This window comes from Neomonachus schauinslandi, chromosome 1 (assembly GCF_002201575.2).
Source record: "Neomonachus schauinslandi chromosome 1, ASM220157v2, whole genome shotgun sequence".
Classification (NCBI taxonomy): domain Eukaryota; kingdom Metazoa; phylum Chordata; class Mammalia; order Carnivora; family Phocidae; genus Neomonachus; species Neomonachus schauinslandi.
Window position 1 is genome coordinate 24,949,885 of NC_058403.1, and position 25,327 is coordinate 24,975,211.

General features: G+C 37.4%; 1 protein-coding gene across 3 annotated transcripts; it reads right to left on the bottom strand.

Annotated features, from left to right (window-relative positions):
• Window positions 1-548: 548 nt before the first annotated feature.
• On the bottom strand, window positions 549-23,367 carry CHODL (chondrolectin). Of its 3 annotated transcripts, none has more exons than XM_021679278.1 (6): window positions 23,350-23,367; window positions 10,754-11,063; window positions 10,285-10,442; window positions 6,216-6,302; window positions 4,324-4,426; window positions 549-1,284 (listed from the first exon to the last, which is right to left on the bottom strand). In XM_021679278.1, the coding sequence occupies exons 2-6, from the start codon at window positions 11,017-11,019 to the stop codon at window positions 1,200-1,202; spliced, it is 699 nt and encodes a 232-aa protein (XP_021534953.1). In that variant the 5' UTR covers window positions 11,020-11,063; window positions 23,350-23,367; the 3' UTR covers window positions 549-1,199. The 3 variants fall into 3 exon arrangements, 2 of the variants coding, with proteins under 2 accessions (XP_021534953.1, XP_021534952.1); XM_021679277.1 differs by lacking the exon at window positions 23,350-23,367 and adding an exon at window positions 21,272-21,350; XR_002479769.1 differs by lacking the exons at window positions 6,216-6,302; window positions 10,285-10,442; window positions 10,754-11,063; window positions 23,350-23,367 and adding an exon at window positions 2,572-2,650 and having other exon boundaries at window positions 1,232-1,284; window positions 4,324-4,405.
• Between the last annotated feature and the right edge of the window lie 1,960 nt (window positions 23,368-25,327).

The following is a 25,327-nucleotide window of genomic DNA, read 5'->3' on the forward strand; positions in this document are numbered from 1 at the left end:
ACTCTCTCAGGCAAATCCTCAACACGAACACATGATCACTGATGCCCTCCAGCCCATGTTCACAGTAATTCACAGTTTCTCTCCTTGGTGAAATATCCTTATGCTGTGCCTACCTCCACACTGATGGTGACCATGCACCTGGTCCCAACCATGAGACCACTTTACCTGCTGATAGTGGCTGAACAGAGCTAGGGGAGAACCTTAGGCCTCCTCTGCAGCCATCTGCTTCCGGTGTTAATCCCCGCCCCCAAACAACCATCTTTGTTTTGTGGGCAAGGGAGGGACTAAATTGATTCCAGAATCCTCAGAGAGCTACTTGTGGTTATATAGGCAACATGTGAAGACATGATTTATATTGTGTATGCCGCTTTTGTTTTGTTCTAGACTGACTGTAATATTGTTGATACAGCTATTAACAAAGTTATTATTACAAAATCTGTTGAATTTTAAACTAAAAATAACTGTAAGGCACATGTCTTGCACAATTGAAATTAGACAATTCTTGCCTCTAAGTAAAATATTTGAGTAAATTTACACCACGGTTAATGAAAAAGCTTCTTATTTCTGAAGAGATTTCCTAAACATTGTCTGACCCCAGAGCAGAGAAACTGAAAGAAGATGAACCATTTCTATAAAAGAAACTTCTTCTATGGTAATAGACCTACGTGTGTGTGGATTCAGTTGAAAACAGTGATACATTTCTTTAATCAAAACAACATGTATTGAAAAATGAAACACCATAAAAATAAATACTAGAACAGCCCATTTTTATCAAACACTTATGTAAAGGTAAAATACTTTTGCACACTGTAAATTTTAGTACAATTTACATTACATTAACTAGATTATAACTTATGAAAAGTGACAGAAACAAAAATAACTGCTTCCAACACATACACTTCTCTGATGTGTTGACAGCAATTTTATCAGCATGGTCCATTCCATTTACTTGAAGTTTGGGTGCATCCTTTAGCGAAATAAGCATGTCTCACTCCATTATTAGCACAGCGTATTTTATAAATGAAATAATAGACATATAAAAATTATTTTAATATTTGCCTCAAGGGGGAGCTTACAGTTCATCTTGCAGATCCTTTGAGATTTCAAGCCATTCCAAGCTAATGTTCTGATGCCATTCCTGATGCAGATCCAGGATTAGAAAATCTTATTTTCTGTTCTGGAGCCAAGGCAGTGAATTATTATACCTCCATGCCACTTTCTTTTCTGGTGCTTTTTGAAATCCACAGTGTGGACTGGGTTGGGCTAGTTTTTGTTCTTCCTTTACTGAAAAACATAAGAAGACGTAAGTTCAACGTCTGAGACTTTTTATTGAAATAGGCATGTTTTGGTCCAAATGGAGATATTTCAGACCCCTATTATAAAAGGGTCTTTCTTCTCTCACCAGCATATCTACAAAAAATTCTAGATTATTCCAGTATGTGAAGATGGTAAACAGGTCATGTGAAATGATGAAAAAATTTAATTGATCTCTGTTTGACCCTTCTTAGTTTAGAATTCAGACACATTCAAACACACACACGCAAATGTGTCTGACATAATACCAAAAAGTTTCATTATAATCACCCATAAATCTTCATTTTATTTGATCAGTGATTTTTGAAATTTTGCTTTTTGGATATTCTTCCATTCACATATGCTGTATTTGTTGCTAAATCATCAAAATGGTGCTTTTGTCTTAAGTGTAAGGACCTTCCTAATCCCCCCTCCCCTCGATTTTCCTGATCCCTGAAAGTTTGGTTTTCCTTCAGTCTCTGCAACCAATGTAGTTCAAGGTAGATTCAGGCCTTGATGACTTAGTTCCTTGAGATCTGAGACTGAACTTCCCTCTTGTCAGATACAGAATCCAAGCCCACACTTCCAGCCCCCCGTATAGGGCTGGCTGTCTTCTCACTCTCTTTCCATAAAATGGCCACTTCTCAGGCTCCTGCGTAAATGCCTCTTCCTGAGTTTATCTCCACAAATCGTCCTCTACCAGGCTACTCATCAAGATCTAGATTCCTGGGTCTCATTTCCTGAGAATGAACCCTCACCTGGATCACTTAACCACTTCTAGTTCCTGGACCCTGGGTCCTGCACTTCCTGCCTCCCACGGACAGTCCCCTCACGGGGATCTGCCCCACACCCCACAGGTAGCCCATTCCATCTACTCTCAGTTTACCAGAAGTGGCAGAACTCCTTCCAAGACAGAAAAGAACTCTTCCTAACAAGCCTGAGCAATACAATTCTATAATATTACTTAACTGACTTCAATTTAACTGTGGATTTCTTACTAATAAAATGTTATGCCTAAATTATATGTTTTAGAGATTTGCTTCCACAAAAGTAAGACCAACACATCTTTATCTACGAAGTCATCTAACATGAATGAAAAATAAATCAAGTAAAGTTTAACAAGAAATTTTTTCAAATGGTAGATAAAAGGTGGTTAAGTTATTAATGTAACTTAAATTTTTGTGTAGCATTAGTATTTCATTTAAGAGTTACTACCAGTTAAGGAAACAAGTTATTATTTTGAACATGACATGGAATGATATAAATCATTATGTGTACCAGATTGGAATTTAAACTTTCTGCAAGGCACTCAGATGATAATGGAGTTGAGTCTTTGGTGAAGTTTCTCCTTGCTTTCCTGGAAGAAAGGAAAAGGGGATGATCTAAGAACGAATGAATTAAGCACTACAGCTAATTCCGGCATCTGGGGGTACTCAGTTTGGTTTATTTTCTCACTCTGAGATTTTCAAACAAGTGAAAACTCCTCAGATCTTCAAAGGTATAAAAACCTGGAAGACTTTCATATGAATAGAATCTCCACAATACTACACTATTTGGAAGAAGAAAAACAAACTTTAGAGAAACCTCAGTTACTGGAACTTTAGCAATTTTTATTTTAGAAATGACAATGTCTGCATAATATTTTTTAAATTGCTTTTTCAAGATGATTTGTTATTTACAGCTCTTCCTTAACAGTTTGCTGGATTAAGGGGAGATTTATATCACATCCTCTCTCTACTTCTCTGGTTTTCAAAATGACTAATCATCTTTCCATCTATAGTCTCAGGAATTAAGGGAAGAAACGAGATATTTACTATCATCTTTTTTCTGTACAAAATATTACAAATAACTTTTAACTGTGTTTCCCAGATATATTGGAAAACCCAGAGGACACAAAATGTAGTATTAATTCACCAGGCTTTACTTATCATTATTCAAAATGTCTTATTTAAACTACCACTTCGTGTCCTTTAAACAATTTATGTGAATCATTTAGAGTTTACATCTATTTAAAGGTTTTTTTTTTTCCCCTGGGGCTTTTTTTACTTAGTGGATCTTTATGGTTTATTTCAGAAACAGATGAAGATGAACTCAAATCAAAAGAGAAATATGACTTCATTTGCAGGTCCTTCCCTGATGAAGTCACTCAGTTTTTGTTTAAAATACTAAGAAAGGTCCCTGTTCAGGAACCAAAAAATAAAATAAAATAAAATAAAATAAAATAACATAAAATAAAATAAAATAAAATACTGACAAAGATGGCTAGTTTATTCTAGCAAATATGCTCTCATTTAAACCCAACATCTTTTCCTTTTTCTTTTAATACATATTTGTATTTCATATATTAATTTTTTAATTGATAAATTGACACACATGAAAAAATTTCACCTTTAACTCAAGGATATGGTTAAATAGATATAAAAGAATACCCCCAAGAATCTTGCTATTAAGATATATCATTTTGAAGGAAGCTGCCTACTAAAAGTGACCTATTTTTACCATTGTACTTTATTTCCTATACTCAGAGATCCTTTGGAAATAAACAACAACCTATGGCTTAAAATTTTGAAAAGGCATTACAGAGTGTACCCAAGAGAATCAAGTCTTGCAAACAACTTGGGGTCAGGATTGGAAGGTTTAGCATTAATGCTTATACGTAGTAAGAGATAGTAAGGTAGAGTTGCGTATGAGTCAGCTTACAAGGATTCAAATTTCAGATCCACCACACATTCTAGCTATGAGACCCAAGGCAAAATGGGTAACCCGTCTAGGCCACCATCTTCTCAACTGAAAAATATAGACAAAAGAGTACCTACTTCGTATGATTTGTGAATATTATATGAGATAATTCATGAATCCTATAATCAAGGCCTATCTTATTAGATTGTATATAGTGGATTTGTATGGACAGATATGAAAATCAGAACTTTCTTAAGGCAAATTAAAAATATAATTGTATACTTTTTAAACGAGTTCTGGAAAACCTATATAAAACTTTTCAAGTTGTCTCTATATATCTGAATTACTTACCTTTTATGCAGCATCTGGAAACAGCAGGTTCCAAAAGCGACCAGTATCAATAAAAGCAGTGGGATTGTTGGTATAACAACATAAATTAGATTGGGAATTATGCCTAAAAAAGCAAAACAGTCTTAGTATAAAAAGATGGCTGAGGCAGAATTCTAACACTAAAATTATATAAACATTTTCCAAAACTTTAAAGTCAAATAGAATTATTATAAATAAATGAATTCTGAGAAAGTTTCTTCCCCAAATATTGAATAATCTAATGAAATAATATATTTGTTTGATAAAAATTAAAAACAAAAACTTACTTCACTGGTTGCCATGCTCCAATTCAATGTCCATATTTCTAAAACTATTATTAAATCTGCAATTTAGATAGGGGCTAGTTTTCATGACATATTAATAATCTTAGCTATCTCACTTCATTAATCCTTCTCAGTTATTACTTTGAGAAACAAGCACTGATTATTAAAATAATTGTTGATTTATTGGTTATATAATTATCCTAGCCAATAAGGTCAATTCCATGGTGATATGCAAGACTCTCTGGGATTAAATCAAAATATTAAATATTAGTAAATATTAACTAATGATACAGTCATAACCCAGAGATGCAAGATTCCAGAACCATAAAGACTTGATCTTAATTAAATTCTAAAATGAATCATTTTTTAATCCTGTTCCATCACACTTGATAACGTTAGGTATTCTTGGTAAAATAAAAAACTGCCGCACTTAAGCCCCATACAGATTAAAATCACCTTATTAAACATTTTTTCAAGGTCATAAGAGGGAAAATATTCCTCATGTAATTATTTACTAGCATTTTTAATTAGATTTAGATGTTCTGACTGGTTTTAAAATCAGGCACCTGAAAAGTAAAAAGCACTAAGGTTTAATATCATGTCCATATAAGAAAAGCAAATTGAAAACTATGCATTTCTCTAGGAAATCAGAAGCTGTCAGCATTACCAATCTAGACAATTCTAGTCAAAGTGGACCAGACTTAGATCAAACTATCCATTTAACTGTACATCCTGTCCTTTGTTAACAAAAGATATATTAACTGAGGTCTAGTGATGGGGTATTTGGGGGGTAACTTGCTATGCTTTCACCTAATTTTGAGCCCCCAATACATGACTTCAAGGATTTTAAGGATTCAAGGAAATATTTTCATTCCTTTTCCAAATACCATCATGATCCCTTATATATAACAGTCAAGAAGAAGAGGAAGTATTTCCTACTCTTCCATGGATTTTGGATCACCTGCGGAAAGACCCTGAGACTTTGGGTCTTTGGCTCAATCTTCACAAAGTAACTAGGATAAATCAAGATTTCTGCCTGGTGGTCACAGGACCATGCCAAAAGAGCACCCAACTAATGCTACGAGCAGCTTCTGATTGGGATTTACAATTCCAATCAGGGAATGTGCAATTTGCACTGGGATTCCATTGTTTTCTTTGGCAGAGGGTGCTGTGCTAGGGACAGCTGGGTTGAAGGATACAAATCAGGCTTTTTCTTTTATACCCACTCCCACATCAGCCACTCCTTAAACATTTACCAGCACACCACTGTTGGTAAGCCACTGAATGTGCCAATTTACATCATAATGCCTATGTGTTATGCTGAAGGTTCTAGGGAATCCAGGTTTTCAGGTGGATTACTTAGTTTATTACTAGATATGTCTACTTGAAGTGAAAAATTAGGAAGGAAACAAAGTAGATTCTTCTGTTCAAAAACTAGCTTAGCATTATTAGTTCAAAAGTAAATTTCCATAGGCCAAATTCAGTGCACCATATCATCGAGCAACATGAAAAGTTAGGGCCAGCATGAAGCAGAGTTTAAAATTACAGATTCTGCTCTTGATAGAGGGGTTAAAAACGTGAATTCATTACCTGCTTCAGTAACAACCACATTTTGATGGGTGTCTCCTGGTTGATTTGTAAAATAAGTCTTTTCTACAGGAGAAGTTGGGTTAATCTCTGTAAATAATAGGTACAGGCATCATACATAATGACAAAAAAGAGAAATAGAAATGTAGATGAAAATAAAACTTTATAATAAAACAATGTGAACACCAGAGTTTTGATTTCTGAATAATTTACAGATAAAAATTATATCTTGAATTTATATTTACATGAAATTGTTCAACTGTGAAGTCATCATTTAATTATCTTTGAATAAAGCATCCACTTGGTGAATCTATTTTTTATTTTTGTTTTTTTTTCACTTGGTGAAACTTTACAACTCGGATCTCCTTGGTGAACCCTTGCAACCCCAAAACTGCATTTGGTCATCAGTGGTGTGTCTATACTGATGACAGCTTGGTACCAGCAATAAGGACCAAACAGGTAGAAAGCAAGGCAAAGAGAAGCAGGAATTAGGAGTATCACAATGTGAGACACTAAGTGCAATTCAAAGACAAGCATAGATGACTTCTTCATTAATATCAGTATAATATTTAGGTTTCTCCTTGCAGTAATAATCATCAGATGACTACACATGGATTGCATTTGGAATGGATGATTCAAGTAACAACGTTCTAAAGCCCGTTTCTGTCCTAGAAAAATAATGCCATACTTAAATGTGCTTTCCAGTAGTGTCTATTTCTTTAAAAAAAAATAATAAAAAATTAAGGCTTGCAAGTCCTTTCTTTCCTTGGTTTTATGAGACAAGATCTCTTCAATGGTTATACAATTTAAAAATGTCAAAATTTCTTACCATGATCTGGTATTGCTGTGCTGCCTATTTTTTCCCCTAGGGCACTATTTGGTAAATTAATAGTTCACTGAAAGTAAATTGAATCAATAAGAAAAAAACTTGTAGGGCGCCTGGGTGGCTCAGTCATTAAGCGTCTGCCTTTGGCTCAGGTCATGATCCCAGGGTCCTGGGATCGAGTCCCACATCGGGCTCCCTGCTCGGCAGGAAGCCTGCTTCTCCCTCTCCCACTCCCCCTGCTTGTGTTCCTGCTCTCGCTATCTCTCTCTCTGTCAAATAAATAAATAAAAATCTTTAAAAAAAAGAAAAAAAGAAAAAGAAAAAAACTTGTAACTTGTCTTCATTTTTTTCAAAAATATAATTCTCTGTTTATGTTTGTCAATTGATGGAAGAGAAAAAAACACATGCAGATTTTACATTAGTTTAGCATGTTAAATCATTTTTAATACTATGTTGGCTGCTCTAATATGGCCACATAGTCTTTCTTTACTGGAGCTCTATCATAGGCTATCCTGTAATAATATTTATTATTCTTCTAAACATATTTCACCCTAACATTTCAATAGCCTCTTGTTGGTTTTAGATACAGTCCTACCCTACACTCATTTTTCTACAGAACTTAGGCACTCTATGCTGGTTGCTGCACAAATATGACAGATATAATGTAATTTATCAACATAGAATTGGTTGTTTTAAAACAATAATCTTAATAATCTTTAAATTGATGTAATTTCTGATTAACAACATTTTTTAAAAGATTTATTTATTTATTTATTTGAGAGAGAGAATGAGAGAGAGCACATGAGAGGGGGGAGGGTCAGAGGGAGAAGCAGACTCCCCGCCGAGCAGGGAGCCCAATGCAGGACTCGATCCAGGGACTCCAGGATCATGACCTGAGCCGAAGGCAGTCGCTTAACCAACTGAGCCACCCAGGCGCCCCTGATTAACAACATTTTAGAAACTTAACCCATATACACTATTTTTAATGTCTAAGAACAAGAGCGCATAATGCAATTTTAATACGTACAAAAATGAGATTCAGAAGTATCCCCATAAAAATGTCTTAGGATAACACTGATAGACACAAAGAATAGATAAGTGATTCATGGGGCAATAACCAAAAATGGAGAAGAGAGTGAGAAAACCAATTAGTGAGTTATTCAGTTTCTTCATAACTATGTTAATTGTTTACCACTTCAGATATCATTAGTCATATTATTAGATGGTATGTAGGGGGCAGAAAGAGGAGACTATAAGTTCAAACCACACAGCACTTCTGGTAGTTGGAGAATAAAGTTCAAAATAATTGGTGTTCTAATTCACAAATTTTAATAAATCCCATTGCTTACTCCTCCAACCTCCTCACCCAAAAACTAATTCTCGACTAAAAGAGCACTGACTAAATAAGCAAGAAATTTAATCAAACCAGCATCCTCCATAAATAAAACACTAAGCTCAAGGAAGGTTAACAGATAGAAAATAAATATTTAAATTAAAATAAAGAAATAAATATTTAGAATATTTAGAATATCAGAGTAAAGAAAAAATAAAATAAATATTTAAATTAAAATAAAGACTAAAAATTCTAACTACATTAATAAGATCATAAATGTAGCTATATATTTATAACTATAAAACTGTACATGTGCATCAAAAACAAAAAATACATAAAGGAATCTTATTCACAATGTATAGATTATTTGAAGATTTAGGCAAAATATAGAAGATAAAGAAAAAATAATTCTTTATCTTAAATGCTCTTCCATGAATAATATGAACCCAGATTACCTACACAAAATAAGTAAAGAAGATTCTGCGCTTGACAGTGTCCTGAATAATTTGGTAAGTAGGAATTCAAAATAAAAATAAAATAAACAAATGTATGAAGGGCCAAATAGTTTACCTAAAAGCACAAAGAAAGGAGAAAGAAATATTAAGAATACTCTATAACATACTTTGTTTCATTCAATAGTTTCAAGTACATAGTATCACCGATTGAAAATATCAGAGGATTTCAACTTTATATTTTTCCAAGAAAAAAATAAAGACAAAGAACATAAGTGCCTAACAGATTTGGCTTTGCAAAGGCTTCTAAGAGGGTGATGATGGATTTAGGGCTTTAAAGAATAAACTCACCGGGGATACAGAAAGCTGGCTAATATACTGAAGAGCAGGATAAATATAAGAGAAGGGTAAATCTAATCCAAATAATCCCTTGTGCTTTAAGGTCTTCCGAGAAAGGAATCATGTAATTTCAAGAGAATAATGGAAATAGCAGTACTTGATTATAATTGCCTTCCATGACCACATTATGAGGTCAAGTAGATAGCCCCTCAGAAGACTTAAAATGACATTTCCCAACACTGAGGAGGAGACAAACATCAAAAAAAACTCTCAAAGCCTAAGTGTCCAGTTTGACTTTATTAGGTGATTAAAAAAATTAGTTTACATAATTTTGATTAGTCTCTACTTTTGGTCAAATATTAATTTAGTGGAACTGTCCTCTTCAAAGTGATTCAAATTTACTATGTCCACAGGAAACCCCACCAGTGTAGCTCAGGTCAATGCAATCTTCCCACATTGCACATGGCAAGAAATTGGAGATTTCAAACAAAAGCTATCTAAGGGGGCAGATTCCAAAGAATGACAAAAAAGGAAGACCATGGCAAATGCCCCTATTTTTTTCCACTGTGGCTCAGTGAGCTAGCATCAGTCTGACTTCCATTGAGGAGCACATGTGAAGCAGCAATGCCTACAAATAAGAAGCTAATGTTCCAGGAGGAAGTCGCTTTGTTCTCTTAAATGCATCGGATAATCATCCAACGATCTGTCGCTCACATGTGTAAATCTCTAGGTGCTTTGGTGACTTATACCTACTTCACACACGTTACACTAAATATTTAAGATATTTTAAAATAGATATTTATTCTTTGTAAAAATCTGTTTACAAAAACACAATTTGACCTTAACGTTAGACATGTTATTTCCTCTTAAATACACGTCTCCAGATGGGTTCTAGTTACCCCCTTCCGCTTAACTGATTGGGCAGTTTGCTCTATAACATAAAGTATATTTCAAGACACCGAGCACTATGACAAGCTGCAAATAAAGTCCAGGTTTCACAGCAGAGAAACACAGAGAAAAACAAGGAGCCATAGGCAGCGAAGCCTAAATAGAAATAGTGAAGATCAAAACTATTAGCAAATATGCACAAAATCTGCTATACCTATTTATGGTATTTCCTACCTGGTTCATACTTGCAGATGTAATTGTGCTTCATGTTGCACCTGTCATCGTTCCACTGGTAAAGGTAGGGACCCCCAAGGCCTGGGTTGGCTGTTGGTTGATGATACATCACAACACACTTTTCACTTCCGCAGGAAGGTTCATCGGTATACCAGTTTCTGTAAACAGAGCAACAAGAACACCTCCAAGTGATTTCACCCATTCTATTCTTTTTGTTTTGCTTTTTGTTTCAAGATTTTATTTAAATTCCAGCTAGTGAACATAGAGTGTAAAACCAGTTTCAGGAGTAGAATTTAGTGATTCATCCCTACCATATAACACCCAGTGCTCATGACAACAAGTGCCCTCCTTATTCCCCATCACCCACTTGGCCTCTTCTATTCTGATATCCTCTACAGGTGAACAGAAATCTCCCTTCTCCGTTTTGAGCACCCCAGAGAACATCCAACTCTGCAGGATCCCTACTCACCGGTACTGGGAACCGCTTCCATCAGACCACTGGTAGAGATCTGGGCAAGCACCAAATGTTTGCCCCTCTCCGTTTCGCCAAAGCCCTATCCAGAAATCACCATCAGAAATCCCCGTTCCTGGTTTTGTCAGGTTTTGCAACATACTTTCTATTAGCTTCTGTTCTGCTTCATTCTCCAGGCTGAGAAGGGCTCCCCCCTCGCTCTCACAAGCCAGGCGTGCCTCCTGGAAGCTCACTCGGCTGGACAGTTCATGGAAGTAGGCCATTTTGTAGCAGGGATGCTTGAGGTCAGCGAAACACACCTTTTGGCCTGAAAAAAAAGATGCTATGCATTGATTATCTGAACCATATTCATAACGCTACTATGAATTAAGATTAAAGAACCAGGGCGCCTGGGTGGCTCAGTCGTTAAGCGTCTGCCTTCGGCTCAGGTCATGATCCCAGGGTCCTGGGATCGAGCCCCGCATCGGGCTCCCTGCTCAGTGGGAAGCCTGCTTCTCCCTCTCCCACTCCCCCTGCTTGTGTTCCCTCTCTAGCTGTGTCTCTCTCTGTCAAATAAATAAATAAGAATTAAAAAAAAAAGATTAAAGAACCCATCAATACAGGATATACTCTCCCAAGACTGATTCTTCCACTGAATCATTTTCTAAGGTTTATTTTTTAAATTATTACTTTCAATTTATAAAAGCAAATTGATTCCCTAGTAAACTTGTAATACAAACTTTGAAACACCGTACTTCAAGAAAATTTTTGTTAAGGGAACTCATGATTCTTCTGGCTTAGATACAAACTAATTACCACAGCAAATGAAAGTAGAGAAATTTCAGGTATATAGAGCAAAGAGAGCTAAAAGGTCAAAATTATGAAAGAAAAATAATTCATAAAATAATTTAATTTTTAAAAACAAGTAAAGTAAAAAAAAGCAATGCATAGAGGGTATCATGAAAAAGATATAAGGTGGCAAATTTAAGGTGTAAATATTCGCTTTTATTGTATATACATGAAAGCAAATACATTAAAATTGGAAGTTAATAAAGGCCAGAATGAAGGTAATTCTAGTAATAACTTGTTAATAAAATACAGCATTAGAAGTGACAGGATAGATTTCTAGAGTACTCTAGAGTAATCATTGAAAAAATTTCATTGCCAATTCTCTGAATATTTTCTGGTTTTATAGGACATGCTGTGTGTGAGCTCCAGTTGTTCAGCCAATGACTTCTCTGTTTTTACACAGACATCTCAAATGAGTTATAAACTCCAAATAAGGGATGCCTAGGTAAAGGCTCAGTTGGTTAAGCATCTGCCTTAGGCTCAGGTCATGATCCCAGGGTCCTGGGATCAAGTCCCACATCAAGCTCCTTGCCCAATGGGGAGTCTGCTTCTCCCTCTGCCTGCCACTCCCCCTGCTTGTGCTCTCTCTCTCTCTCTCTGACAAATAAATAAATAAACTCCAAATAAAATTTCCCAAATTTGAACTTAAGATTTTATCTATTTGAGAGAGAGAGAGAGACTGGGAGAAAGTGAGTGCACATGAACGGCGGGGGGCGGGAGGGAAGGGGGGGTAGAGGGGGAGGGGAAGGGAGGAGGGGAAAGAATCTCAAGCAGACTCCAAAACCTATGTGTGGGGGTCATGCTGGATCTCACAACCCTGAGATCACAACCCCAACAGAAACAAGAGTTGGATGTTCAACCAACTGAGCCACCCAGGCACCCCTGAACTTAGAGAATCAAATACTTAAACAAATAAACAAAAAAGAAATGCATTTTAAATGTGAAACAAACAAACACATAAGATAATGAAAGGAGCTATTAAAATCTCATCAATTGCTAATTGTTGTCAATCTCTGATAACTTGGATAGAGATCAGGGTAAACTGAAATTGGGCCAAACTTGTCTTTCAAAGACAGTTAAATCATTAGCTAAAAACAAATTAGGTGACATATATGAGAACAAATAATTTTTCAGCTTTAGAGTCTCCATTTATGTATTAAATGAAGCCATATTAAATAAAATGACTTCTTCAAATTTAACCTAAAAAATGCCCTATAAACTAGTTGAAATTATTTCTTTTATGAGTCTGAAAGTGGTAACACTGCATTTCTTTTCAACTTTCCCTAAATTAGGAGCACCTGTGTGGTTCAGTCGGGTGAGCATCTGACTCTTGATTTACTTCCGCCCCCTTATACCACCAGACAAGTATGCCAAATCATAGAGACGAGCTCCAGAACGCCATCCTGTTTTGTTTTGTTTTTCATTAGTTTCTTTGGTTCACTTCTGATCTCTGCTGTCAACTTTAAAAACTGCCATGCATCCCTCTCTGTCACTGTTTCTTATTCCCAACCTGCTGCCCACAGCCTCTATTACTTTCTTCGCCTTTTTCCGATTTCAGTTTAGATTTGGCCTCAGAAAACAGACTACCAAGTATTTCATGTAAAATTAAGTCAAATTACTTCATGCTAAGAAATTAAGGCAGAGCTCTACTGCTTTCTTAAGATTTGTCTGCATGAACATTATTCTTGTTGGGACTGAAGGTTTTTTCAGCAGGTATTTAATTTTGTAGCTGATGGAGAAAATTTGTCAGTAGTGGAGGAAGGGGAGTGTTATTGTACTTAAACACTGGCTAAAAAATACAGCATTCAAGCTTTGTACTCTTAATTACAGTACATCACACTGAGTCAACATCAGTATCAATCCATTCTCCCCCAGAATCAGCAATTAATGACCTATGATGACACTCAGAGTCAGGAGGGCGCCAAAATCAGGAGGCCATTAACCTCACCACAGTGTTTGAGTGATAGGCATTCAATATCGTGGCTCAAGCTGAGAACAGCCATCTAATAAAATAGTTGCAGCCATGCAAGCAAGCCAGCCAGTTGTCCTCTCTGTCTCATTAACTGTGATCTGGACCCAGGAGCAACACACTGAATAATATGAACAAATTAACGGACTGCCCCAACTAATTGTTAATGAAAAATAAAACGTTAGTATGAATGACCACAGGAAAATGGAATTAAAGAGACTTCAAGAGGACAAATCAGTCTGAAATAAATCATCCTTGAGAGATAATCATGGAAGTCCCAGTGGCTGATTCTAATACAATTATTTATTTTAATTTCTCCTAATTTATTATTAGATTTTGTGATGACTTCATTGTTTAAAATGGTTGTTCCTGATAATATTCTAAAAATGCCATTAAGCCCAGTGAGTTCTGTGCCTGCATTTTTAAAGCAAGCTATTTCCATTTTCTTCTTCTACAGCCTTTACATATTTCTAAGTCTCAAAATAAATCTCAACTGCATTCCCTTGAGTCTTCAACTTGCTCAATTTTTCACTCCAAGAACTCTCAGACTTGGATTTGACTCCAGCACTTCTGAAATTTTAAACTTGTCCAACAAGATTGTTTTGCAAGATGTCAAAAGGGAGCCAAATTCTTTTAAAAATTAGCCAGAAACTTGAATGAGTAAAAATTATTTATGTACCAAGACCAGCACTCATTCACAGGGTGCCTACATATGACTTAGATGCGAAAAGTCTCTGCTCATTCTCTTTGATGAGTTAAAAAATAAACACAACACAGATTTCTTTATGGTGAGGATACCGAATTGATGACAGGAATTAACTCATTTATAAAATTAAGATAGCATTTTGAATGAAATACTTAAGAGAACTTTAGTGTAATGTGGACATTCCTAACACTGCTATCTGAGTCTACAGAGAAATAATACTAATAAGAGAAAAACCTAAGGCAGGGATTCTATTTAAAGTAATTACTAATAGTGGGTGAGTCCTAGATACTAGCTAGCTGGCCGTGGCACTGTGACAGGCATTCCCTCTTGGCTGTGATGATGGAGTGGTCCAGGGTCATGGGTGAGGGGGTAGAGACCGGGGCGTCTGCAAAGCAGAGAGACTGTCAGAGAATCAGAAAGGTGGCCAAATACCACCAGAACAGGTAGATATTCACTCCAAAGTATTTGCTGAATATCAGCTGTGTCCTCAGATTTTGACTGAAAAGTCACTAGCAGTTCAGATCTAGCAAGTCTTTTTTCCGAAAATTACAGATACGTGGCCCAGTTTTTATTACCATTCATATATAATCAGTTAAAGCTGACGCTGTGGATTTCTTGACATCCACTTCTGTTTCACTACCAGCTACCGCCTTATTCTGCAAATGTGGTCCAAGCCGTAGCAAAATCAAGCAAAAGGAGCTGCTGAACACTCACCACCATTTCAGCTGATCGCATTTGGCCGAAATGGCAGGGGAACTCCAACAGCTGGGAAACAAATGTTGCCCTAATTCCCAGAAAAGTTCCATTAATACAGATCTAGAAGCCACTTTTCCCACTTCTGTAAAGGCTAATCTTCCTAGAGAACCATTATGATTACCTCTCTTCTCATTCTGTGAGATCACATGGGGAATTTCTTTTTCTCTGATCTTTAAATGTTTCATTCAGGTAAAATCTTCCATTGACTATTTTGAACAATAGGAATTCGAATCTTCCACTACTACATCTACTTCATCTACTCTTCTACCAACCATAAAATATTTAGATGAATATTCAGATAACCATGTAACAGTGTTTATTACACTAAAGCAACCTTGGTACTAACAATTTATCAAATGTCACCTAGGACTTCCACCTCGGATTTTACACCTATTAAATTTATACACAGACGTATACAGAACTACATACGTACGCATGCACTTTTATTTAGAGATAATTCTCAGTACTGCCTACTAAAATAAACATTCCTATCACTGTCACTGCTAAGATTCTGCTATTCTACTATTCCCATGAATAGATGGTTTTGTCTTTTGTCTTAGTCATGAAAATTTAGTCCTTTAGAGCTAAATATTGGCAGTAAATACAAAATTTTGGCATTGATATAAAAGTGGGGCCAAACTCATAAAGTTATGGCAGTTTACTTTTTTCTTCCTGAATAGAAAGGATCTATGATTCAGTTTTATTTTGCTTATATTTATTAACTTTCTGACAGTTGAGTCCTCTGTTAGTAAAGTAATAAGATTTTCCTTATATCTTACACTATAATCATATATTATCAATATTGAATATTGAATTTATATCACGATTTTCAAATAAAAGCACAGAAAATATTTTATGAATTTCTATGGTTCAATCATGATCTACTTTTAGTTACAAAAAGAAAAAAAAAAGTTGTACAAAAGAGAATCTACATGATAAGTCTTCCCCAAACCTGACTGACTGAACTTTGGACATTTTACCGGAATCCCACAAATTAATTTGTTTCTCATAATTCTTTCTTACTCTCTCCCAAATCACATTGCTAAATAGGCTGATCCAACATTATATGCTATGACATGATCTCTGATAGCAATGCCAACACTTTTGAACTAAAAAGAAATGCTTTCAAGCAGTGTTCTCCTTACAGTGTTCAGTAGTCCACCAACTTAAGAATGATTTTTAATAAAAAAAAAATTTTGTTATAATAAACTTTCATTTTTGTAGCAGAGATTTTATAGTGCAATTAAATGCATAATGCACTAGTATGAGCGTGCTGGAATCTATTTTCTTGCATTGATAAACAAACTCAAAACTGTAGTCCTGGGTCATTTTGTGGATGGTGGGGTAGCTGGGAGTCCTACCTCTCCCCGCTGGGAAATACCACAAGCTTTGAGAAGGGAATAGAACTCATTTTTTTAAATTTGCATATTTAAAATTGGGATCTAAATAACAAATGGTAAACCAAGTAACTGTGTGACTCAAAGGTTAAAGCATTCAATCAAAAAGAACTGGCTTTGAATCCCAGAGCTATAATGAACTGTGGGTACGCTTGGGAACATTACTTAAACTTTCCTGGTTTTCTCAGCTAAAAAAGAGCTTTCTCACCTAAAAAGGAGTTTTAAAGAAGTACTGATAAGAATAATAGCCAGACATCTATGAATAGTTTAGTATGGAGATTCTCACTGCTAACACAATCCACACCTTTGGGTAAATTGGGAAAAGATGTTCTCTCCTGGTGATATAGGCTGTTCAGCTAGAAAAAGTTGTGTTTCCTCTAGGTGGTCTCAGTTCCAGGCACAGGGCCTGCACACTGAGCTCCCTCTCAGCTTCTTGGCACCAACTCTCTGTACATGACCCAGTCTGCACAAATCTGTTCAAACCCCTTCACCCTCCAACAGCTCTGTGCTGTAGGTCACATCATGTAGCTCCCATCCTATTTTAAAAAGTTAGATAGTTTGCCAGATACACACAGCTCATAAATCAGGGTTTAGAAGCAGGCAGTCTCTCTGGCCCCACAGTCCATGCCTTTACCCAGATGTCTATGCTGCCTCCATAGACAAATGTAGTATTTTTTCTAAAGCGAAATATTTCATGAAATAAAGAGATTGACGAATATATACATTATTCATGTTTTCTAGCTTATAATTATTAGCATTGATCTGTTATTGATTAACATTGCTGATATGTGCAAGGGCTTGTGTATTGAGAGTTTGTTTTTCTAAGCAGATTGTGGATTTTCCATTACTGAACATTTAGACACAGCATTAATATTGCAACATCTATCTCAGATTCTCAAACCATATCTAGCCTTAAGTATTTTTTTCATCTAGCCCTTTCATTTTCTAAATAAAGCAAAGCCCAAATGAATTTTTCCCAATTACCAGGAGTGCAACTGGAGTCAAGTTGTCAGGCCTGTTATATTACCAGTAATGTTACAAGAGTGAAAGAAACAATCTCGCCTGCCAATTGTGTACAACGATCCACCTGTATGCCAAGTGCCCAGCACAGAAATCTGTTATAAAAAGTAAAAATTGTTAGTGAAAACATCAGCTGGATTTCCACTCTGGATTCCTTAACACAATACCACCTCTTTTTTAACATTAATGTAATAGATATTGCCAGCCTCAGGAAAGAGTTCTAAAAACAAAACTATAAAATGATGAAAAATAGCAGTTAAGGAGTAATGGCTATGATAGATGTGTAATTTATTAAATGACTAGTAATAAGATTAATTTGTTCCTTTCCTGCCCAAGAGATACTTAAGGTAATTGCATCTTTGAAAATCGCACTGTCATCACTTTATGCTTTTGATGATGTCATGGAACAGTACCACAGGATGGGATATGCTCAGCAGATTTTTTTCTATCTCCCTTGCTATTACAATAACCTATAGGCTACTGGTCACCACACATGGATTTGCATAATTTTGTGGCATCTGCACAAACAAAAGAGATGTGTCTAAATCTCCCAGTCTCCTAAATAAAATGCAGGCCAATTTGAATGCGTTCAAATTAATACAAATTAAAGATTTCTGCAGAAATTTGGAGGGACCATGAAATACACTTAATGCCCTTTTGCTACGTAACAGGTTGTGAATCACTGCTGTGTACACTAAAAAGAAAAAGCAAGACTAAAAAGCATAACACACTCACGTTACTTCAAAACACTTCAAACGTTTGAAAATACCCACATGCTCTTCAGACCTTAGAAACCTGAATTTTGAACACTCTTTTTTTTTTATGATTTATTTATTTATTTAAGAGAGGGAATGGGGGGCGGGGAGAGCAGAGGGAGAGAATCTCAAGCAGGCTCCACGCCCAGCATGCAGTCTGGCGTGGGGTTTGATCCCATGACCCTGAGAAACCTGAGCTGAAACCAAGTTGGAGGCCTAACCAACTGAGCCACCCAGGCGCCCCTGAACACTTCTTTTTCATATATATCCATGTACGCATAAGTAAAATCCTCTTATTTTTGTCCTAAAGATGTCATTATCTACCAGTCAAGTCACAGAATGATTGTACTCCCCACAAATATTCTCTACATATCTGTGTTCAGCAACAAATCGGTACAAATCTAAAATCCTAAAAGTACTTCCCAACTTTGACTCATAAATTCATTAAGTACTCTTTCATTAAATACTCTAATTCATTAAATTACTCTCATGGTTATATATTTTATTACATATTCATGCATCAAAATAAGCATGACCACTAACCTATAAAAATACTTTCCTATTACTGCTAGATGCTATTCACTCTTATGGGGCAGATTATGATGATGAAGTTTGAAAGTTTATTTCTTGTTAAAATATTTTTATTTCATTTATAAATAATGCTATCAGCTTTTAAAACAGTGAGGTATTTAAAAGTATTGGAAAGTATCTTATTGAATATTTTAAAGTACTAAAATGAAGAAAATTTCTATAAAGGATTATTTTGTGAGTTCCTGTCTATTTTCTGGGGAAAGTAATTATTCTGGTACACTACATAGAAATTACAAATAGCTGTACTGATATTTAACAAAAACAGAAAATGCATTCCATATGTTATAAGTATGTTCCTAATAACAGCCCCAAAGAGCTTGTTTTATTTGACAGACACTCAAGTAGAATTTTGGTCCCCAGTGGCAGGTAAAAGTTGATGCACCACTCAGAACTTAACACTGGATCAGGCAGACATTAGACCTACTACTTCCAACATGTCATGTTTTAGACTGTCTGTACTCATACTATTGTGGCTAAAATATATTTTTTTAAATTGTTTTCAAAGGATAAAGTCACAAACTTATAATGGTCCAATTTTAATGTGAATTTTTATGGCCAAAGGCAATTAAATTATTCATAAAAAAACATAACTAAGTAATTGTTTTGATATCAAGTAAACATCATCATTTATGCTAAATCAAATAGATCATGTTCAATTAATTAGAAATTTTCCAGATGTCACCTACAAGATGCCTATAAATACTTCACAGGAAAACACAACAAAAGGTTTGCAACAATTTATGCAATAACGGAACACAAAATAAACTTTTCATCAACAATATTTTAAGTTCTGTTTTTACTTTATATATTTTTTCTTCTCCCTTGCAAAGTTTATGGCATACAAACAAGAATATACCAAAAGGATACTATTTAAGGCAATGAAATGTTTCTATGTGTTTAAAACACACCATATGCTAAAAGCCTGATCTCTGCTGCTCATTCATTTGTAAGAGTAATTCTCATAGACACAAAGGCAGTCAAATATGCAATTTACACATTCAAATCTATATAGTGAACTTTTTCTTCAAAGCTAAATTAGGGGGAAAGAGATCTAATGTATGGCTCCTGTAACATCCTTACTTGGTACTGTAAAGTTTTCATTTTATCAATATAAAGAGGCTGATTTTCTCTCCCTGCCTCCCAAATGTAAGCAGCATGCATGTCCAAATAACAGTTCACAGTGTATTTAATTCCAGTATCTCCAGAGGGCCAAAAAAGTCAGCAGTGAGTGATTGATAACTAGACACTGAAGAATTATATTCTTAAGATGTAGAAGATCACATATTGCTGAGGGGGAGATCAGCAACAATTAAGCTTAATATGCCAGTTTCTAAAGGTCTGGCTTCACTACCGATTAAGTTGATGTCATCTGTCATCTACCCCTACTTTTAGTGACACCTGTTATACAGATGAACAGAATGTGAAAAGGATTTTGTGCTTTTTACATTAAAAAAAAAAAGCCCACACTTAAAACACATTCCCACATACATTCAACAAATATTTATTGCAACACTTTAATTAGCATTGCAAGAAATTACAATAGGGATAGTTACGCTCAATTTGCATGTAAGGCACTATTCATTCATCCTAAGTTTTTGAGAATCTTCCTGTTTTTGTTTTTTTTTTTTTTTTTAAGAGACCGTCCCAAAAAGTAAGGAGGGTGAATGCGATATAAATTGCTCAACAATAGAACAGTGAAAGTCGAAGAAAAAGAAAAATCAGAGCGAATGCTTGGAAGCTTGCCAATTCTGATCCATTTCCCTTGCACTGACTCGACCCACCTAATTGTGCACCTACTGTGTGCACGAACCTGTTTTCATTACCATGTACACCCCAGCCCAACTCGACCGGTCTTCCTTTTCTGAAAAATCCTCAATTTGGAATAAGGTGTGCAAAGGAAAGGTGTCTACACACAATGACCAGTAAGTCCCCTCTTCTTTTGTCAGCACTCCCTGAGAACAAAGGCTGCATACATGCCCAGGAGACTGTGAGCGACCCACAGCCAGCAGGTCTGGCCTCGGAAACCATCCAAGTGAACACAGTGCGGGGACTGAAGTCAAGCCAGGCCAACAGGGGGTGGCATTTCTGCCGTTCTTATGGCTTTGGGTTTCCTCTGCCCACTCCATGGTACCCCACCCCTTTTGCAAGTGCCAAGCCCTGCCCTGCCCTGTGGCCAACTCTTACAAAGAAAGTGAAAATTACTCTTGGAAAACGCTGTAACAGAGCTCGCTTCGCAGCTACTGAACCAGGCACTTCCAAAAAATTTAAACTTTTCTCCGCGCTTGTTTTTGGGGGGCGGAGAAGAAAGCAAACCGCCATCTATTCCCCTTCCCCGCCATGCCCCCGGCTCCTCCCGGCCCCCTACCCCGCACAGGTTTCCCACCTCCGGGAGAGCCTTGACCCCAGAACAGGCGGCCCCGCACCGCCCTCGTCCGCGCACTCCGCGGTGCCCTCTCCTGGCTCCTCCGCTCGGCGGGCAGCCCCCTAACTCACCGCTGACCACCCGGCGGCAGAAAACTCCGTGGCCACAGAGCAGCGCGGCGCCCAGCAGCAGTGAGACCACGCGGCTCATCGCGGCGCGGCCACAGCAGCAGGTGTGCGTGGAGAAAAGAAGACCTCTGCCCGCCGCGCAGCCGGAGCTCTAACCTCTGAGCCTCCCTGCCTCCCCGCCTCGCCGCAGGATCCTACTCCCGCCCGAGCCCAGCTGGCCGGCCCCCTGCACTCATCGTCTTTGGCCGGGCCTGGAGCCGGGCGCGCCCTTGCAGCGCGCGGGTGTGCTGGGCTAGAGCGCACAACCCGGCTGGTGCGCGCTGAAGGAGAGGAAACAGAAGTTAGAGGGCCCCGTGTCCGCCCGGGGGGTGAAGCAGGAGCCCCGGGTTGGACCCCACCCGACCCCTTTGCTCCTCTCCCGGGCCTCTGGCTAGCGAGGGGCTGAGCGCGTGTGCCTAGTCCCGGCTCTCACGGCGGTGGCAGCAACAACAGCAGCTCTGTGCTGGAGGCGCGCTCTTATATACCGCATCCCGAGGTTCCGGCCCCTCGCTGGCGATAATTTTTAACTACTTCATCTCTCCCGCTATGCGGAGCATCCTGGCCCCTCCCCTGAAAACTGGAGCCGCTCTGAAGAGAGTGCAGTCAGCAGCCCCACCTCCTCCCCTCCGCTTCTCCTGGCCCCTTCTCCTTTCGCTAACAGACCCGATACTCACTTGTGTAAAATGTGACAGCTTTGCTATTAAACTCTGGCAAAAGTTAGATCCATTTGGTTTTCTCAAAGATTAATGTCCACGGGGATGCCAAGTTGTGGGGCCTTTCTCTTTTTGTGCTAAATTGCTTGATCATATGTATTGCTAGATGCAGGGCACTAGCCACTATTCAAGATGGATTGGCGAAGTGGGAGCCAAAATCTGCTCAGTGAATTATATGATGTGGCAGGTTTTTCCCCACCTAGGTTCTGCAAATAGATTACTTCCAAGCAGGCTGTTTGACTAAATTGCCACAGGAGCAAATTGAAGAGAATATTTGAAGCACGGTTTTCCCAACGGATTTCAATCTCAGAATGCAACTCCTGAGAAAACCATCAATACAAATATTCTGAATACTTGGGAATTTCCTGGATGTAATTGTATGTCTGTCTTTGCAATCATCTATGTGTGATCTATAGTTTCTATTAGAAATAAAGCATCCTAAAACCTACAAAGACAATTTTCCATAACTTGACTTGGTTTTTATTATATCGGTCCCTCCAAAGGTGTTAGAGTTTAATCTGGAGTATTGGAAAGAAGTTCATAAGAGTTTCATCTGGTCCCTGATAGGAACCCTGAGGACATACTTATAATGAGTTTCAATAGAATTGGTATTTTCCCATTGTGATGCTTTAAATGCACCAGGATTTGTTAAATAAAATCCTTTGATTTTAATGAGCGGTACATTTTCCTGTAACACCTCCCTGTCTTTAGTTTTTACAAGCCACAAGTATACTCTGAACATTTATTGGACTGTTTTCTTGGGGAAAAAAAAGAAGGTAAATCCTGCTACAGGAAGAACAAGTCTTGCAGAATAAGAATTCTAGCACTTAGAAAGACCTGAAGGATTATGAAGTCCAGCCTACTTAGGGAAGTAGAATTCCACAATAACTATAATGATGTCTACCACTTTATTTTTCCTTCTATTACCATTAAATTACTAATTTATTGCAGGGCCAGGGGCAGTTAATCTCATAGAGGGTCTGTACCTGTAAGATTCACCACTAGCTATGTGTCCTAAAGAAACAGTCACTGTTCTGCTTTTGAATGGAAGGGGAAAATATAAATCCTCAAAGCAATGAAGGTGTCTATAGCTCAGCCCTAAAAACCATGTCCAAGTCACTGGGTGTGGCTGTGGTCAGAGTGTTGCTCCAGGGGTTCACAGTCCAGTGTGGAGAAAGAAATGTAATAGTGACTACACATATAAATGTTATAGTGGAAATCAGCATGCAATGTCATGGTTAGCATAGAGGAATGAGGAATTACATATTTTTGTAGGAATTCTCTAGCCTTCGTCCAGGTTGAGGATGATGATCCTCAATGGCTGATTACCTGAGTGCTCCAAATGCCTGCAGAATCCGGATTCTTAATGGGAGTTCCTTTCTCTTTCCATGCCATCCTCTTCTCAGATATACATGGGCCCATAGCTGTCATGAAAAGTTCCATCTTTGGGAAGGAATACCAGTGGATTACAATCTAAGCACTGGGTGTAATTTCCTGCTTATTAGTACACCCCAATATCCCAAATGGCTCAGATACCTAAAAAGCCAGCCAATCCTTGAAGCCACTATTGGCAAAGGGGAGCTCATTAATTTTTTTAAGAAATGACTTTGTTTTTCCCTGCAAGCATGTATAAGGTATCATAAAAGACAAGTGACTCTCTTATAGAAAACATATTTCCGTTCCAGAGATTTAAGAACTGCTTTCAAATCAATCAGGAGATAAGAGTTCCCTCAAGGGCAACCAAGAGAACTGAGGGTTATATGAGGAATGTTTGCACATGTATAGAGTTTGGCCTCCAGATTCCCCAAAAACAAGGTGGGATAAGACCACATGACTGGCAATCAGGAGAGAGGGCTGTTGCAAGTTAAGATTCTCTGCCCAATAAAAAAAAAAATCAAATAAGAACTTCAAACTGATTAAGCTAAAAAGCTCAACACTGACTCAACAACCTAAAATGTAGCTCTTCTCTACCTAAAATAGAAAGGTAATCTCAGTAAGAGTGGTCCCAAAGAAATCTCAGGCATGATTCAACCACTGAGTCTCCAGAGGCTCTGAAACATCAATTAAGCCACAATATTTGGAATCCAAAGTTTTGAAAAGTGACATCAGGCCCCTTAATAGTGCACTATGGAATCTGTCTGTCCCAAATATACAACTTACTCCTTCACTGTCTCTATTCCCTTGCAAATGTGTGCAGTCCCCCGTAAGCACCTGTTTCTTATGTCCATTAATAAGCCTCAAGGACAGACAGTCTGAATTCCAGGCACCGATGTGCATTCAGCAGCTTCTCACTGGGTCAGCTCTACACAGTGGCTTTAGCCTCAGGCACAGCAGGTTCATTCATATGAGTTCCCGAGCAAAAAGTGACAAATAGGGTTGTCTTAGTGCAGGCTCCTATAATAAAGTATCATAGACCAGGTGACTTACCAACAACAGCACTTTATTTCTTAACAGGTCTTGAGGCTGGAAATCAGAGATCGGGGTACCAGCATGGGAGGATTCCAGGGAGGGCCCTCTTCTGGGTTGCAAACTGCCAACTTCTGGTTAGATACTTACATGATGAAAAGGGAAATACAGAGCTCTCTGGGGGCATGGTCCCATTCATGAGGGCTCCACCCTCATGACCTAATTGCCTCCCAAAGACTCCACCTCCCAATACCATCACACATCGGGGGCTAGGATTTCAACATATGAATTGAGGAGGGACACAAACGTTCAGTCCATTGCAATGGTCTACAAAGGAGATTTGTTACAATGTTTAAAATTATTATAATTAATATATTTGAAATATTATTGAAATCCAATATTAACTAATTTATTCATTCTATTACACTTTATTTAATGATGGTTAATAAGTCTCTTGTACACTATCAACAATATTGCCAGGCTGTCATAAAACAAATATTTGGAAGTGAAATAATAAGACTCTTACAATATAACCATTTTAGCAGTAAGCAAAAACAGTTTATTTTTTCTAAATTAACAGTTAGTTGTCATTTCCAGGAAGAGAGCATTGAATCCAAAGCTTATCCTCCCTATTCTTCAGAAATGACACCTTGACATCTGTGCACATATGTAACTGGCTCAAATGCAAGAATGAGCAGTTGGACAAATTCCCCCCGTGATTTATTTTTTCTTTTCAAAACATGTCTGCGCTGTAGAATGCATGACCCACCTCAGTAAAGAGCCAGTTCGACTTTTCTTTATAATTCCAATAGAAGTCTTTAGCCTTGACGGGTTATCTAAGAAAGTGTCAATGTTCATAATGCTGTTAGAAATTTAATGAAGAATTGGAAACGCTACAAAA